Raw genomic sequence first — 15,891 nt, forward strand, 5'->3', positions numbered from 1 at the left:
CGTGTTTGAAGCTTGGAAAAGTTGGATGTAAACACAAGCAAAATGGGCATATTCTATAGCCATACAGGAATCTTAGCAATTAAAGAAACAAATAAGAGCCAGGAGGTTACAATAAAGTACATTTCTTGCCTTTCTTTATAAGTTTACTTTAATGACAACAAATTGTTAATGAAGGTAGGTAGGAGACTGACGTGCAGGACATTTCAAGCTATGCAGGATGGCGATTAGAGAGATCCAATTTCAACTAAACAATCAAATCTGAATTCTCTATCCTCTGTTTATCTTATCAGTATGACACAGAAATGAGGTTGCTTCTCTATCCCTTTATTTCATTCTTGTGCAATTGATGATCGGGCAGCAAAGATACGATTGAGGGTGGCAGCCAACCGGATCCCGCTCTGGGCGAGCCTCTTCTCCACAACAGGCAGCCGAGAGAGGAAGTAGTCATCTACATCACAGCAAAACATTGAAGACTGATCAGATTTGAGAGAGAAATAAGAAGTTATTATAAGCAATTTTTTTTAGGTCAATATCGCCACATTTGAGTGAGATTATTGTTGCAGATTGGTGGGCATGCCCTGCGTTTATTGAATCACATGAATAGCAGGACAGGGCCAACCAAGGGAAGAAGCCAGATTATCCAAACAAGAGAATCGGTTGATCGCCACAGATATAATTGGCTAAATAATTGTATAATTGCATCCCTTGCTTAGTTACATGTGCAGAATTTTAATGATAAACTGAAGAATAAATTTTGTGGTGCATGCCAAACCCTCTCTAAACTAAATTAAGATAAGATCCACAAACATGTTGAGAAGGCCCTAAGCATATATTAGCAGCATAAGCAGGAAACAAGAATATTCTAACTACTCCAAATTTCCAATTTTTAATTATAAACCAAAATAATAGTCGGATCCAATGAAGCTTACAAGGAGATGCAAGAGACTTTTTTTTTTTCCCGGGTAAATTTTTCATGACTTCACTAATGCAAACAAACTTTCATGCTCGAGAATGCAGGCAATCTACTTAATTTTTCCAGCCAAGTTTCATGTCTAACTTCCAACGTAATGTTCTGTCATTACAACCTAAAAAAAATTGGAGATCAAGTACTGTATCAGGCCAACTTCTTTTAAAGGAAAACTGATACAAACAATTGATGATGTACCTTTCAGAGTGCTTCCTGGTGTGGCATTTCTATAGGCAAATTTGCAAGCCAAATTAATACTTTCAGAAGCATACCTGCAAGGTAAAATATTCTAGCCATAAAACTTATGCCAGCTTTACCAAGTTTCAATTCGTTATGAAGTTTTAAACATGACTCATTTCCACAAATTTTCCTTGACATCCATTAAGAAGCATAATGCACCAAGTACCCATATGGTTTTAACATAGTGAGTCAGTATATTAAGCATCTTAAAGCCATTGTGTAACATGCATCCATGTATCTACATACGAAATATCCAAAGTAATGGAAGAGAAATATGCTTACGGATCTGGACAAACTGTCTGACCAAGTGCGCAACTTTCCCACAGTAAGATATCATCAGACCAACCAACCTATCACAGGAAGAAAGAGAGAGGAAATATGTAAATAAATGTATGTCAAGAGAGAAGGATAGGAGATTGAATGGTAAATATCACATGTGAGAATAGCTAAAATGGTAAGGAAAAATATGGTTTTCACTTCTAGATAAGCATTTTTGGCATTTGTCAACTCACAGTAACAACAGGATATAAAGAAGTTGTAGGTTACACTAGGATTTTAGCTTCTATGCTGGTTATTCTTGTCAGAATTTCCATATTTATAAATCCAACTGCAGATTATGTAGATTTAACAGTTACAAAAGTTGAATATGAGGATCAAATCATGATGGTTTGCAAAATAATGACAATTAAATGCATATAACATCTAAGTTTCAACAAGATTTCAAGCTTTAAATCCCATTGTGTGGGTTCAGCTATATGAACTTTAGCTCACCAACCATTTCTATCTACAACCTTATATTTTATTAGTTCCTTATAACACTTACCATACCTAAGGTTTTTTTTTTTTAATTATTATATCTTCCTTGACCTCTTTTGCTAAAAAAATGTTCCATTTCATCCATTCTCCTAAGAGGAACCTCTAGTAGTCTTATTCTCATATGACTAGATCATTTTAATCGTGTCTCACATATCTTCATTTCAATAGGAGCTGCTTTAAGATAATCTCATTTCTAATTTTATCTTGTCTTGTATGGCTGCACATCCATCTTAACAACCTCATCTCCATTACACTCATATGTTCACATGTTGGAGTTCTAGTATAGTCTTATAGCTGTTTACAAAATTTTCCTTTTAGCTTTGGCCTTAATTCTATGTGTAGAAAAAAAAAATCGAGTGGGATAAAAAATGAGGACAAATAAGCTAAAAAGGATTTGAAGGATGAAGATGGGGTATAGATGACGAAAAGAAAAAATAATAATTAAATAAATACAAAGTAAGTACTTTGGGGTAAAAGCAGTTCTTTTTGCTAGTAAAAAGCAGTTGTTACAGTAAATCATCTTCAGTTAAAGGCACCCCATAATAAATAATGCTTCTCTTGTAGAGAAAAGCAACTTCAGAACTTTGATTGGTTGCCTCTAACTCGTATCAAATGATTTTAGAGAATTCACTGTATCCTATTTGACGAGTTATGCCCACAAGCTGTGCATTTGGAATTGTCTAGACACAGGGTCTTCCAACTTTGGACATATTACAATCCTTCTAATATGCCAAGAATCATGAAGATTAGAAGAGCATACCGTAATATTCTTTTGGATAGATTCGATCATATTTGAAAGATCAGAATCATAGAATGTCTTCTTGGCAGATTCAATGATCATATTATCCCATACCTGAAGTAAAGCAAAATTAAATAAATAAATAAATAATGATAACTACAGTCAAAATAACTGACATCTGCATATTGAAGAACGCATTCCTGCTTCAGCACTATCTGACAAGTCTCCCTTCACATGAATCATGTTCAGGACATCTTTGGTGTTGAATATTGATCTAATTGCTATTAAATCTACCATGCAGATTCTCTTGCTACTTAACTGTTCCTCCCAACTTCAGTTTTCTTAAGGACCAATAAATGGCATGAAGTTATGAGAGAGGAAGTTAATTTGGATATTGACCTAATTCATGGCGTTCCCTGCAATTATAAGAGCTTTTTTCTTTCTTTCGTTTTTCCCCAGATAGGCCCCTAGAATACAATAATTGCTTAGAATAGAAAAAGAAATTGTTATAAAACTATAAGAAAGAAAAGCAAAAAGCTTTGATAAAAAAATCTTCTAAGCACCTACATGGTGTAAGTTAGTCTTCCTCCGGTACCAACGGACGGTGATGGTGTTCCCACCTTCATCTCCAATGAAACCAACATGCAGAGGCTGTCATCATAAAACAGGACAATAGGAGTAAACGAGTACTTCATGTTGCTTGTTCAATTTTTGTAAAATAATTTTGGACTACAAGTGTAGAACCACTAGGATTAGGTGAAAGAGGAAACTAAAAGGGCACAGCAAATTTAAGGTGTAGAATAGAAGATCAGTGATTGTCTGGTTGCACCCTTGCATACGTCCCAGGCACCTGAGCCTAAATACTATGGTAGGCTTTCCATTTATCACAATCAAACATGTATGGTGATTACACCACACTCATGGGATAATGACACTATCATGTCCATATTAACATGACAACCAGCGATATGCAACATTTCATGTACAAATTCATCGAATGCACTAGCAATAGCACTGTGTAATGCTGATCAATTAGACTTCTTCAGTGATAAATGGGATAATGTGGAAATTGAATCCAGGAGGAGTACATTTTAGAGAGATAAACTCTGTTTCATTTGGAAAAAAATTAATTGATCCCCTTGGTCACTCAGGAGGAACAAAATGTTATGTGCACCAAATTAACTTAGTTAACTGGGTTAACTTGGTCAAACTCTCATTGGCCCTCCCAAACCCATTTCCCCCCTTCTAGCTCTATGCCATACCACCTGCAAACTCAAATACTGAAATAAAACCTATCTTAACATCACCATGCTCGTGTGACCACCATCAGCAGCCCACCCACTACCCCTACCATACAAAGCCACTTCTAGCATCATGGAGGAAATAGTTATTGTCAGAAACCTGAGGTGAGGTAGTTGTAATTGGCTTAAACTTTTAGTTAGCTTTTTGTAGGTTGAGCTTCAATGCCAACCCCACCTAATGTGATTAAGGCTTTAAAGTTGATTTTTAGCTCAAACTTTTAGTTAGGTTTTTGTAGGTTGAGCTTCGATGCCAACCCCACCTAATGGGATTAGGGCTTTAAAGTTGATTTTTAGGTTGAGCCTTAATATCAATGTTTAAATTAGGAATTTGGAATGGCAAACCTGATGGACATCTCCGACAAAATGTGATAAGAACATGAGTGCCTCTGTCAAATTGTCTGTCATAAGGAGGGTATAAGTACCCAGAATTTTAGTGATACTGAAAACCAACAAATCAGTGGGGCTTACATTTTACTTCTGAGTTGGAGCCATTATAAGCTGACATAAGTTGCATTGTATAGTTGTAAATTGCTCCTGTAACACACATATCTTTACGCCCAGCATAGTCATGACAGTCCCCTATTAGAAGGTGAAGAGAGGTCATTTTCTGAGAACTGCCTTAAAAATTTGACAATTAGATCACACATGGCAACAAATTGACGTTTACCAGAGTTTTCCCAAACCACAAGCCAGATTTAAGATGGAATGTTCTTGAAATAAATATATAAACCAGATAATGATGGACTAACAAAGTTACGTCTCTAGTGAATAGTGATGTAAAAACAGAAACATCTGTAATTGTGAAAAACAAGAAATAATCTTTTTCATATCATAAAACTAATGAATACAATATTACTTACAACACACACTCCTAATCCTTGAAGAATTCTAAGACTATTCAATCTCCTAACAATTCTCCTATTGTATAGGAGTTGATCACTCTCCTATAAATTAGGACCCCTACTAGATTACAACAACTCAAACATTAATGAAATAAATCAACTAATAAAAGATTAATGAAATAAATCAATTGATAAAATCCAACTGCCAACACTCCCCCTCAAGCTGGAGAATGGATGTCCCACATTCCTAGCTTGCTTGCTAGATTTTCAAATCTTTTTGCTGGCAACCCTTTTGTCAATATATCAACAACTTGTTCCTCTGATGGAACATATGGCAAGTGAATGAGTCTGGCTTCCAACTTCTCTTTTATGAAGTGATCTGCCTATCTCAACATGCTTTAGTCCAGTCATGTTAGACCGGATTATGTGCTATACTGATTGCTGACTGGTTATCACACCACAACTTAATTGTGTTTTGGACTGAAATTCTTAGATCATCAAGAACAATTCGTAGCCATAGAATTTCACATAGAGCAAGGGCCATAGCCCTAAATTCTGCTTCTGCACTTGATCTTGCCACAACACTTTGCTTCTTGCTTATCCAGGACACCAGATTCTCTCATAGGAATACACAGTAGCCACTTGTAGATCTTCTATCAGTTATGGACTCTACATAATCTGGATCTGAAAAATCTTGAATATTCAATTTATTTCCTACTTTAAATAGGATCCCTTTACCTAAAGTAGCCTTGAGATAACACAAGATTTTTCTAACCGCTAGCATATGCTCCTCAGTTAGATTGTGCATGAATTGACTTGCCAAGCTGACATGAAAGGTAATATCTGGCCTTGTATGAGAGAGATATATCAATCTTCCAACTAGTCGTTGATACCTTCCTTTGTCTATAGACTTGCTAGTAGGGTTGTTCCATAGCTTGCAGTTAGGTTCAATAGGAATTTTTGCCCCTTTTCCTCCAATCAATCCTGTTTCAGTCAATAAATTAAGCACATATTTCCTTTAAGAGAGAAAAATACCTGCCTTAGAATAAGCTACTTCAAGTCCCAAAAAATACTTGGGCACACCCAGATCTTTGATTTTAAATTCCTTAGCTAGCTTTTCTTTAAGCTTTGCCTGTTCTCCTTCATCATTGTCAGTTACTATCATGTCATCCACATATACCAGTAGCATAGTAACCTTTCCTCTTGTTGAGTGTTTGATGAATAAGGTATGGTCCCCCTTGCTTTGACTATAACCGATAATATGCATGGCTTTAGATAACAGCCCAAACTAAGCCCTAGGGGATTGTTTGAGCCCATATAAGGCCTTATTTAGCCGACATACCTTCCCACTGAGTCCCTCATGAAATCCTGGTGGTAAATCCATAAACACTTCCTTTTCTAAATCTCCATGGAGAAACGCATTTTTAACATCTAGTTGTAGATTCCACCCAAATGAGGCTGCCAATGATAGGAGAATACGAACTGTGGTCATCTTTGACACTGGTGCAAATGTCTCTAGGTAGTCAATCCCATATGATTGAGTGTAGCCTTTAGCTACCAGCCTTGCCTTATACCTCTCAAGTGTCCCATCGGCCTTATACTTGATATTAAAAACCCATCTACACCACATTGGATTAACTCCCTTAGGTCTATCCACAATATCCCATGTATGGTTCCTTTTTAAAGCCCTCATTTCCTCAAGCATAGCAAGCTTCCAATTTTGATTTTTCAGAGCCTTAGTTACTGATTTTGGAATGATAATTGAATCTAGAGATGTTAGGAAGCTTTTATGGTTTTGGGAGAGGCGATGATAGGATAGGTAATTGGCCATTGGGTGTTGGGTGGTGCAGCTTCTAACTCCCTTCCTAAGAGCTATGGGAAGGTCGATATCATCAAGGATTTGGTTGATAGAGGCTGGAGGTATTGTTTGCATGTGATCCCGATTTTGAATGGGAGAGGAGTTTGGAGCTTGCTGGTCTTCTAGATTTAGTTGTTTTCGTTTATATACATAGGGAGACCCCTTGTATCTTCCTTGCAGTTGCTGAAAGGCTTCTTGCTCATCAAATTTGGCCTGATCATCACCATGGTTAAGGCTGTTTGAGTGTTGAGGAAATGGACTAGCTATAGGGTCAGAATTAGAGGCATGACTAGGCTGACTAGAGACCAAATGAGGATCAGCATTAAGCTGAAGAGTGGACTGGGAAGATGGTAGAGGAAAGAAGATGTCACTCGAGTCACCATAGGAAGTCTCCCCCTAGTGACCAACTTGGGTAGCGCCAAAGAATGGAGTAGTCTCGACAGATGTGACATCCTTAAAGACATAGAGCTTGCGAGTGGGAGGATGATAGTATTTATATCCTTTTTGTGTGGGGGAATACCCAAGAAAGACACACTTCACAGCTCTTGGATCAAGCTTATCCCGAGAGGATTTGGAAATATGAACGAAGGAAACACACCCAAATACTTGAAGAGGAAGAGTGGTGTGGACATTAGAGTCACGAAAATGAGTAGTGAGGCAAGAGAGAGGACTTTGTTGGTTTAGAACTTTGGTAGGCATGTGGTTAATAAGAAATGTGGCCGTAAGGACAGCCTCCCCCTAGAAGATTTTAGGAACGATATGATGGTGAAGCAATGCTCGAGCTATATTAAGGAGATGTCTCATTTTCCTTTCAGCTACTCTATTTTGTTGTGAAGTATCCATACAGAAAGATTCATGGACAATCCCTTCTTGTAGGAAAAAGTGGTTCAGATAAGAGTTAAAATAATCTCGAGTATTGTCAGCTCGAAATTTCTTTATGGGAGTTCCAAATTGAGTCGTTATCATTTTATAGAAGTTTGGTAAGACTGTTTGAATGGCTGCTTTGTCTTTTAGCAAAAAAATCCATGTCATCCGAATACAATCACTGATAAATGAGATAAACCAATGTGCCCCAGAATAGGTAGGAATTTTGCAAGGATCCATACATCAGAATGAATTAATGCAAATGGAATAGAATGGAGTTTATTGCTAATTGGGTAAGACACACGATGTTGTTTGGATATAACACATACATCACAATGAAGAGTACTAGGATCTAAAGAAAGAAATAAAATAGGAAACATAGATTTCAATAAAGAAAATGGTGGGTGACCTGACCGGTAGTGATGCAGCCATATTTGGTGATAGTTGGCTATAATTTGAGAGGAGCAAGCTATTGGTTGCTGGTTCTTTGCTGCTTTCCTTGTCAAGCAATACAACCCATTTGTTTCCCTAGCAGCCCCAATCCTCCTCCCGGTTTTCATTGCCTGAAACTCATACACATTAGTAGAAAAAATAGCATGGCAGTGTAGGTTTCTTGTGAGTTGAGAAATAGAGAGGAGGTTGGCTGATAATTGGGGCACATGAAGAACATGGTTAAGGGTTATGTTTGGGCTTAGATAAACATTGCCACGTCCAATTAATTGGGGCACATGAGGAGGTTTTGCCATTAGCAATGCAGATTTGTTTCGTGGTCTTAAGGGGTTGATAGGTAGTAAGCACATGCGAATTAGGTGTCATATGGTCTGTAGCTCCGAAATCCAAGATCCAAGTATCATTCCTATCAGTGTTTGATGCTGGAAAAATTACAGAATAAGGAAACTTACCTGAGGGCTTACCGGAAGGGTCTTGATGAGCCAATGAGTAACTACCATCATCTTGTATGGTCTTCAAAAAGGATTTCAGTTTGTTGATTTCCTCACTGTTGAGAAGAGTGAGATCTGAAAAATTTTCCTCCAACTTTTCCATAGTTCCATCCTCTTTTTGTCCCTTTTGTGATAGATAGGATTGAGTGCTAGGCCGAGTAGCTGTACTTGGGAATCCTCCCATTTTGCTTAGGACTGCTTCCTTTCCGTGGAGCTTGAAGCAATTATCTCGGGTATGTCGAGGTTTCTTGCAATATGTACACCAAAGTCCCTTTCTGTTGTTAGGCCGCCCTTGTGCCCCTGATTTTCCACCTCTCTGCCTTGATCCTTCTCCTTTGTTTGACACTAAAGTTGATCCATCAGTGAATGCCCCCTGCAACATCACTGCCTGCTTGTTTTCCTCACTTCTTACCATTGCAAATACCTCATTGAGTGAGGGCAATTTCTCTCGACCAAGAATCTACACCCTTACTTGATCAAAAACCGAGTTAAGGCCAGCAAAAAATTCAACAATTCTATCCCTTTCCATGATCTTATTAAGGGTTGCAGCATCAGCACTACACACCATCTTAATTTTTTGGTATTGATCCAATTCTAACCACAAGCCGTTCATGCTATTGTAGTACTTTGTAACAGTCATCCCCCCTTGTTTAGTACTACTTATCTTGGTTTTAACTTCATATAAAACCGATGAATCTTGCACTTTAGAGTATGTTTGCTTAACTACTTCCCAAATTTCCCTAGCAGTATTTAGAAACATATAATTTCTACTTACATCAGGTTGCATGGCATTCTATAGCCACGACATAATAAGAGAATCCTCTATATCCCATACCTGGAAATTGGGATCAGTTGCTGCCGGAGGAAGAGAAGTAAGATGGCTGAGTTTTCCTCGACCTTTGAGGAAAGTTTGAACCAGCTACACCCATTGGAGGTAGTTTTTACCATCCAATCGATAGGGTAGTAGCATTTACTCCTGCCCCAAAACCGATACCAGCTCTCGAACTAACACCTGCTACATAATTTTCAGTGGCTAATTCTCCGGTGTTCATGCTGGAGTCTAAGTTTTCTGCCATTCCCTTGCTAGAGACAACTTGCAGCGATCAAGTCTGAAGATAGGGGCGGCAATTAAGGCCGAGTAGATGAACAAGGGAGCAACGATCAAGGCTGAAGATAGGGGGGCTGGAGGCAGCAGTTGCTGCTTCCAATCTGGTGGCAGCGAAAAGAACAGCGCGACTGCAGCGGAAACAAAGAGAGGAGAAGAAGGCAGTAGGAGACGCGACAGCACTAAGCGGCGCGTGGCGGCTGATCTGTTCACAAGAGGTAGGTCCGGCGACGGCGGTAATGGAGAAGGGAAGACAGGGAAGAGGCCGCTTATGGCTGGGCGGCTGAAGAACCCAGTTGGAGAGTGCTGGCGATGAAGGCCTGAGGGGGAAAAACAAACCCTGGAGGCACTACTGAGGATAGCAGCAATGAAAGTTGTAGAACCCTAAACAATTGGCTCTGATACCATGTGAAAAACAAGAAATAATCTTTTTCATATCATAAACCTAATGAATACAATCTTACTTATAACACACACTCCTAATCCTTGAAGAATTCTAAGACTATTCAATCTCCTAACAATTCTCCTATTGTATAGGAGTTGATTACTCTCCTATAAATTAGGACCCCTACTAGATTACAACAACTCAAACATTAATGAAATAAATCAACTAATAAAAGATTAATGAAATAAATCAATTGATAAAATCCAACTGCCAACAGTAATAACTGATATGTGATGACTGGCACAGTAAATACATTAAACTAAAAGATAAAATGTACTTACGGCAGTACTCATAGTTACACCTGAAATCAGGTGTGTCTACATAGTGGAGAGGTCCACTCCAACGCCAGTGGAAATGGTGCCGAATCTCATCAGGCCAGGAACAAACGGAAGCAAGGTCACCTTCAGCTCTATCAGGAAGCAATGCTTTCACAGCAACTGAAGCATCTTCAGAAAGATATGCCTGAGATACTGAGCAGTCTTTGCATCAATTTCCTCAACAGAACTTTAGAAACCAGTGCTATTTTGTGTAGCGTACAAAGATACCATGAGTGGGCTAGACATTAGACTTATATTTCTTCTTAAGCTTACGCATAAACGACATTTCAGTTACCACAAACACATATACACACGGCTAGTCCCACTAATTAATATAAAAAACTGATACTTGGGCAGTTTAAAGAGTCAAGACGAAGTCAGGCAATAACCAAAAAGATGCACATCATGATCACGAATTACAAACACCCAATTTTGTATAATCCAAGAATCTAATGTACTTTTCAAGTAACTTCGGACTTCCAATCTGACAGGTAAACCATGCTTAAAGCACAAAATCAACAGAAGATAACAATCAATTCTCCAGTCCGTAAGTTCCATGTACTTGTCTGATCAGTATAGATAAGCAGGCTAACCTATACTTCATCTGCAAATAAAATCCAAACGATTTTAGGAGAAGTATTTTTTTAGGTAAGATTGCACTTAAATCGGTATCATTCACATAAGCATGGTTTACCTGATCAGATTGAGAAAATTTTGATAACAGACACCCAATTTTTTAGAAAATTTTGAAAGTGAGATTAGTTGTAGATTCATAAAAACAGACACCCAATTTTTCATCAATCTTGCAACTTTACCTCGGCAATCTTGCAGATAACATAGTGTCCTTCCTTTCCCCAACCTAGAACTCCTGGAATCAACTGCAGAACAAGAATCAGCCTGCCAATCCACAGCAGCTCAAACCCATCCATGTCTGCCACTGATCAGCACTAAAAAGCCAAACAAATCATACATTCAAAGGGGGCTAATACGAAAACATAGGTCTATATACATATATTTATGAATATGCAGATGCAGATACCTGATCGTTGAAATTCAGCAGATAAACCTAGACGTTAAAGGATGAGGAGTCAGTTCTCTCCGAACCGTAGCGAGTAATTTCACTCTCCCAGTTTCTGGTATCAGAGAGCTATACGACGTCGGAAAACCAGAACGTTGTTCTCCGTACATTTCTGTAATTGTTAAATAAATCAATAAATAAAATAAAATGACTATTTTCCCCTTATTATTTATATTCTTTCTTCCCCTTTTCTGTATTTAAAAAATATAAAAAAAATAAACAACCAAATGTTTCTTAGTTGTTGGTTGCCACTGAGACTAAACTCTTCTACATCTAAATTTGTAATCAAATCTCTAACATTTAAGTTCAATTATAAATTCAATGGAAATATGAATTAATTATAAAAAAAGTGATGATTATAATAATAACTTTCGTATAATAGATAGAGAAAATGTGAAAAGATTAATGTCTGAATAAAATAGAGATACTGACAATAATTTTTTATTGTCAAAAAAAGAGTAATAGAAAGAGAGGAAGAGAGAATTTTTTTTTATATAAACTATTTGGTTTATTTAAAAATATTAAATTAGTAGAGTTAAGTAATGATATAGAAAAAATTGCAATGGCACATTAAACTTTAAGGATATTTCTTGGATTTTTTAAATCTCAAAGATATTGCATGAAATTTTTTATAATAAAAAAATTAACTTAAAGTTGATGCATATTAATAGTGACAGAGGTTAAAGTTAGCATATAAAAGTTATACTAATTATCTATTGAGTCATTAATTATTAATTCCTTAAAATTTGCCTACTTAGTAACCTAATGACTAATTAACCTAGAAAGGGTACGAATGAATATAAATAAAGAAGGTTTGACATTAATTTTGGTTTTAATAATACACAAATGTTCATTGTTCACAGAGGAACAAAAAGAACATTAATTACAAACTCAAGGGGCTGAATAGCATTACCCAACTTTAAATTCCAACATGGTTTGGCAATGCAAAGTACAGAAACGCAAACTTGCAGTGAAATCCACTGCTTATTAAATGAAACAAAATATCATTCATCAGATCAATCCATGGAAAATATAGAATATTTCGATATGTAGCTTGTTGTGGTAAAGCTTCAATCTTCATGATGATCATTTCCTGCAGACGAGGCCGCCATATCTACTGCCATGGCGGGCAGCCCCTGTGGTGCAGTCCACTGGGCCGTACCCAATCGCCAGTGGTACCGAGCTCTCTTCGGCCACAGCTTTCTCAGGCGAGAACATGCACGAAACACAATCTGCAGAGAAAAGCGAGCTAACCCTGTACTTGTCTTCCCCGCCAACCACCGGCATCGCAACTCCCACCTTCGCAGGATTCTTGAAATCCGGCCTGTAGGTCCGGCCAAGAACTCCCTCAACTCTTGACGAGAAGCCGCGGGTGAACCTTGAAGGAAAAGGTGTGACAGAATGAAGTTGAGAAAGAAAAATATCAACAAGCATTGTATTATCTTATTTTGTAGCTAGTGTTGCATATCAAACCTGAACTGTATCTCCAAGTGAGCAAAGCAGTCGCCTGAAGGTATCTGGTAGTTGTGGATTCTGTTATCCTCTTCGGTCACCGGAACGGCACCGACCAAGATCTCGATGATTCCTGGAGCAGTGACCGTGACGCTGTTTTGGCACGCAGTTCGCTCTATTTTGAGCCCATTGTCTGGGGAAATCCATTCCCATGAGTGGATTTCGGGCAGATTAAGGGTTTTTCCGTCGTAAGAAAACTGCAAGTGATCGACCTTGCTGTCCCATTTTTGGGCTTTGGTAGCTTCGACAGAGAAGTTGTGGGAGCCGAGCACCAGGCCTAAGGCCTGAATCCATGTGTAGTCGCGTGGTCGCCCGGCGGGCCGGTGGCCGATGAACCGTGCGTTGATTTGGAGACTGCTGTCGGACACCAGGCTGAAATGCTCGCTGCTCTTGCCGTGGAAGTAGAAGATAACCCCATCTCCCCCCACAAACCGCGGATCCTGGCATGCTGCTCCTTTCCTGTTGCAGTCTGGATGCGGCTCTGTTCAATAGAAAAACGAAAAAGAAAATTCATTATTAAAACTACAATTATTTAAATAAGATCATCGAAATAACACTTATTGAACACAGAAGGCTCTCACTTCTGCAAACAGCCTCGCATTTCTTAGAGTTGCAGTCAAGAAAGCAGCATTTAGCATTGGGCTTGGCATGCTTGGCAGGCTTGGTGGTGGGACACTCCGCAGGGCACTTTACTTTCTTCAAGAAGCATTTGCTATATCGATTGTAACAAGTCACGATCTGCGGCTTAACCTTCTTGTCTTTGATCGCTTTCGCCTCTCCCACTGAAGCACACAGGATGATCAGAACGATCACCAAAGATTGAATACAGCTCAACGGCTTCATGGTCTAATTCTGATACTGAAATGATGACAACTGATGATGGCTGAAGGAAGGTAGCCAGCTAACTGATGAATGAAACTAGCCGATCCCCTTGCTGTTTATATAGAGAGAGAACTTAGGCCTCTCTGATGTCGAGAATGGAAGTGGAAAGTTATCAAATCTCTAAACCATTAGCAAGTGTTAGGCTAAGTTTGGCATTTTAAGACATGGGGGTGTTTTGCCTCCAACCCGTCACCATTCATAACATATATATATATATATATATATTTAATATTTTTATGAATTAAACTTAAATTTTAACATAAAAATATTATATTAATATATTTTCAATATTTATATATAATTTATCAACATCTAATGATAAAAATTTGATTAGTTAGACATTAATTTATAATTTTTTTTATTAAAAATTAATATTTTTATAAATTTTATTTATATTATTCAGCAATATTTTAATTTTCTGATAGGTTAATAATTTTTTCAAATTAAATACATAACTATATAAATGATAATTTAAAATATATATATTTAAACATATTATTAAATTAAATGCTAATTAGATTTAAAACTTTACAAAGTTTTTAATCAAGAAGGCTTAAAAACCATCCATTAAAAAAGGTAAGTTGGTCTCTTGGCTTTTGTGGAATCTCAAGCATTCGGGCTTCCCTATCGAATTCTCATTGACTTGACAAAGATTTTGCTTTCTTGCCCAACCCACCAACTCAAGGGGCTGTTCAATTGGTTTCTTAGCTTCCTTGCCAAATTAAAAGAACAATGGAATGATTTATGCTCATGGAACAAACCTATGCTTCTCCCCTAGCAAATAATTCCACGATCCAGAGCACATTATTAAATTAGCCTAGCTTTCATGTAATCATGCATTGACCATATTAAAGCTTTGTTTAGTTTGTGATGCTGTAAGTTTTTGCACTAATAAATATTTTGATTGGAGAGTTCACTTGACAACAGTTAGAACCATTTTTGCTGTTTTCGACAAGAGCGCAAATGCTTTCATGAAAAGCCTCTTGGGTTGTTGAGTTATGTTTGGAGTGGTAATGTTGGAAGGCAGACTCAAGTGACAGAATTAATTGGGAGTGCATTATAAGATTGGCCTTCTAATATTGGTTTAACTTGTTTAGGTATATCCCTTAATGTAGTGACTCAAGTGGGCCTCATCTGGTGGGCCCTATAATTGAGGTATCACTTTAGAGTTTAACAATTTTGTATCTTTATGGGGATCTAATCTACACTCTAAAATTACTTTAAAAAAATATAAGGCCCAAAAATATGGATGGATGGGACCTTGCAACGGCAAGGGATAAACTCCGGCAATCGGTCCATCAGGAGGTGGTGGGCACTTATAAATACTCCTACGCTCAAATGAGTAAGAGAATAAATTGACAGAGTATCAATAGACTAGAAAAGAACGTATTTTGATTCTGAAGAGAACTAATTTATTTGGAAGAAGAAGAGATCTTCTTATATACATACGTTGTGCGTTTGTAGGGTGATATGACTGAATATTCGACGACGACGGAGCTTTTTGATGGTGGGACGGTGTCGATGAAACTCTCATTAATGTGGATGACATCTGCCATTAATAAGAATCAAATTTGTCATTAATAAGAATGAGATTTTGAGTGGGCACATGAGTACTCAGCATGCAATTATAATGATGTTGCTGCAAATTGGAGCAAGACCAGAATTGAGCTAAAGCCGAGCTTGGGTCGTGGGCTGAAATCGGGGTAGGACAGAGCTTGATTAATCCATGGGCCAAAATAGAGCTTGATTGAGCGAGAGACTCGATTTGGGTTAATACAGTCCAAAATTAATTAAGAAATTATAATTTATAAATTTTATATAACTTTACTAAACTAATAAGTATGATAAAAATCATACGAGCTATGAAATTCAGTGAATTTCATAAAATAAATTTATAATGGTCAAATTTAATCAAAAAAGAGTACAAGAGGGTGAAAAATAAAAAAAAATTATAATAGGATGCAGGGGAGAAATAAGAGAAAAA

At 37.6% G+C, this 15,891-nt stretch overlaps 2 protein-coding genes across 2 annotated transcripts; both read right to left on the reverse strand.

Annotated features, from left to right (window-relative positions):
* Nucleotides 1-106: 106 nt before the first annotated feature.
* LOC127807899 (endonuclease 4-like) lies at nt 107-11,621 on the reverse strand. The gene is made up of 10 exons (XM_052346111.1): nt 11,475-11,621; nt 11,251-11,382; nt 10,400-10,580; nt 4,532-4,642; nt 4,406-4,461; nt 3,330-3,413; nt 2,784-2,876; nt 1,490-1,557; nt 1,166-1,239; nt 107-448 (listed from the first exon to the last, which is right to left on the reverse strand). The coding sequence occupies exons 2-10, from the start codon at nt 11,362-11,364 to the stop codon at nt 330-332; spliced, it is 900 nt and encodes a 299-aa protein (XP_052202071.1). The 5' UTR covers nt 11,365-11,382; nt 11,475-11,621; the 3' UTR covers nt 107-329.
* A 692-nt stretch (nt 11,622-12,313) lies between these two features.
* LOC127808161 (uncharacterized) lies at nt 12,314-13,960 on the reverse strand. The gene is made up of 3 exons (XM_052346571.1): nt 13,607-13,960; nt 12,987-13,506; nt 12,314-12,891 (listed from the first exon to the last, which is right to left on the reverse strand). The coding sequence occupies exons 1-3, from the start codon at nt 13,866-13,868 to the stop codon at nt 12,600-12,602; spliced, it is 1,074 nt and encodes a 357-aa protein (XP_052202531.1). The 5' UTR covers nt 13,869-13,960; the 3' UTR covers nt 12,314-12,599.
* Between the last annotated feature and the right edge of the window lie 1,931 nt (nt 13,961-15,891).

This window comes from Diospyros lotus, chromosome 8 (genome assembly GCF_014633365.1).
Source record: "Diospyros lotus cultivar Yz01 chromosome 8, ASM1463336v1, whole genome shotgun sequence".
In the NCBI taxonomy this organism is placed as follows: Eukaryota; Viridiplantae; Streptophyta; class Magnoliopsida; order Ericales; family Ebenaceae; genus Diospyros; species Diospyros lotus.

What these genes read in the sequence shown, in the direction of transcription:
- LOC127807899 (XM_052346111.1), bottom strand. Translation starts at nt 11,364, where the DNA reads ATGGATGGGTTTGAGCTGCTGTGGATTGGCAGGCTGATTCTTGTTCTG. An exon ending in TTATCTGCAAGATTGCCGAG is followed by an intron (nt 10,581 to 11,250) that starts GTAAAGTTGCAA and finishes TCAGTATCTCAG; the next exon opens with GCATATCTTTCTGAAGATGC. An exon ending in GGAAGACTAACTTACACCAT is followed by an intron (nt 2,877 to 3,329) that starts GTAGGTGCTTAG and finishes GCTTTACTTCAG; the next exon opens with GTATGGGATAATATGATCAT.
- LOC127808161 (XM_052346571.1), bottom strand. Translation starts at nt 13,868, where the DNA reads ATGAAGCCGTTGAGCTGTATTCAATCTTTGGTGATCGTTCTGATCATC. An exon ending in ATGCGAGGCTGTTTGCAGAA is followed by an intron (nt 13,507 to 13,606) that starts GTGAGAGCCTTC and finishes TCTATTGAACAG; the next exon opens with AGCCGCATCCAGACTGCAAC. An exon ending in CACTTGGAGATACAGTTCAG is followed by an intron (nt 12,892 to 12,986) that starts GTTTGATATGCA and finishes TTTTCCTTCAAG; the next exon opens with GTTCACCCGCGGCTTCTCGT.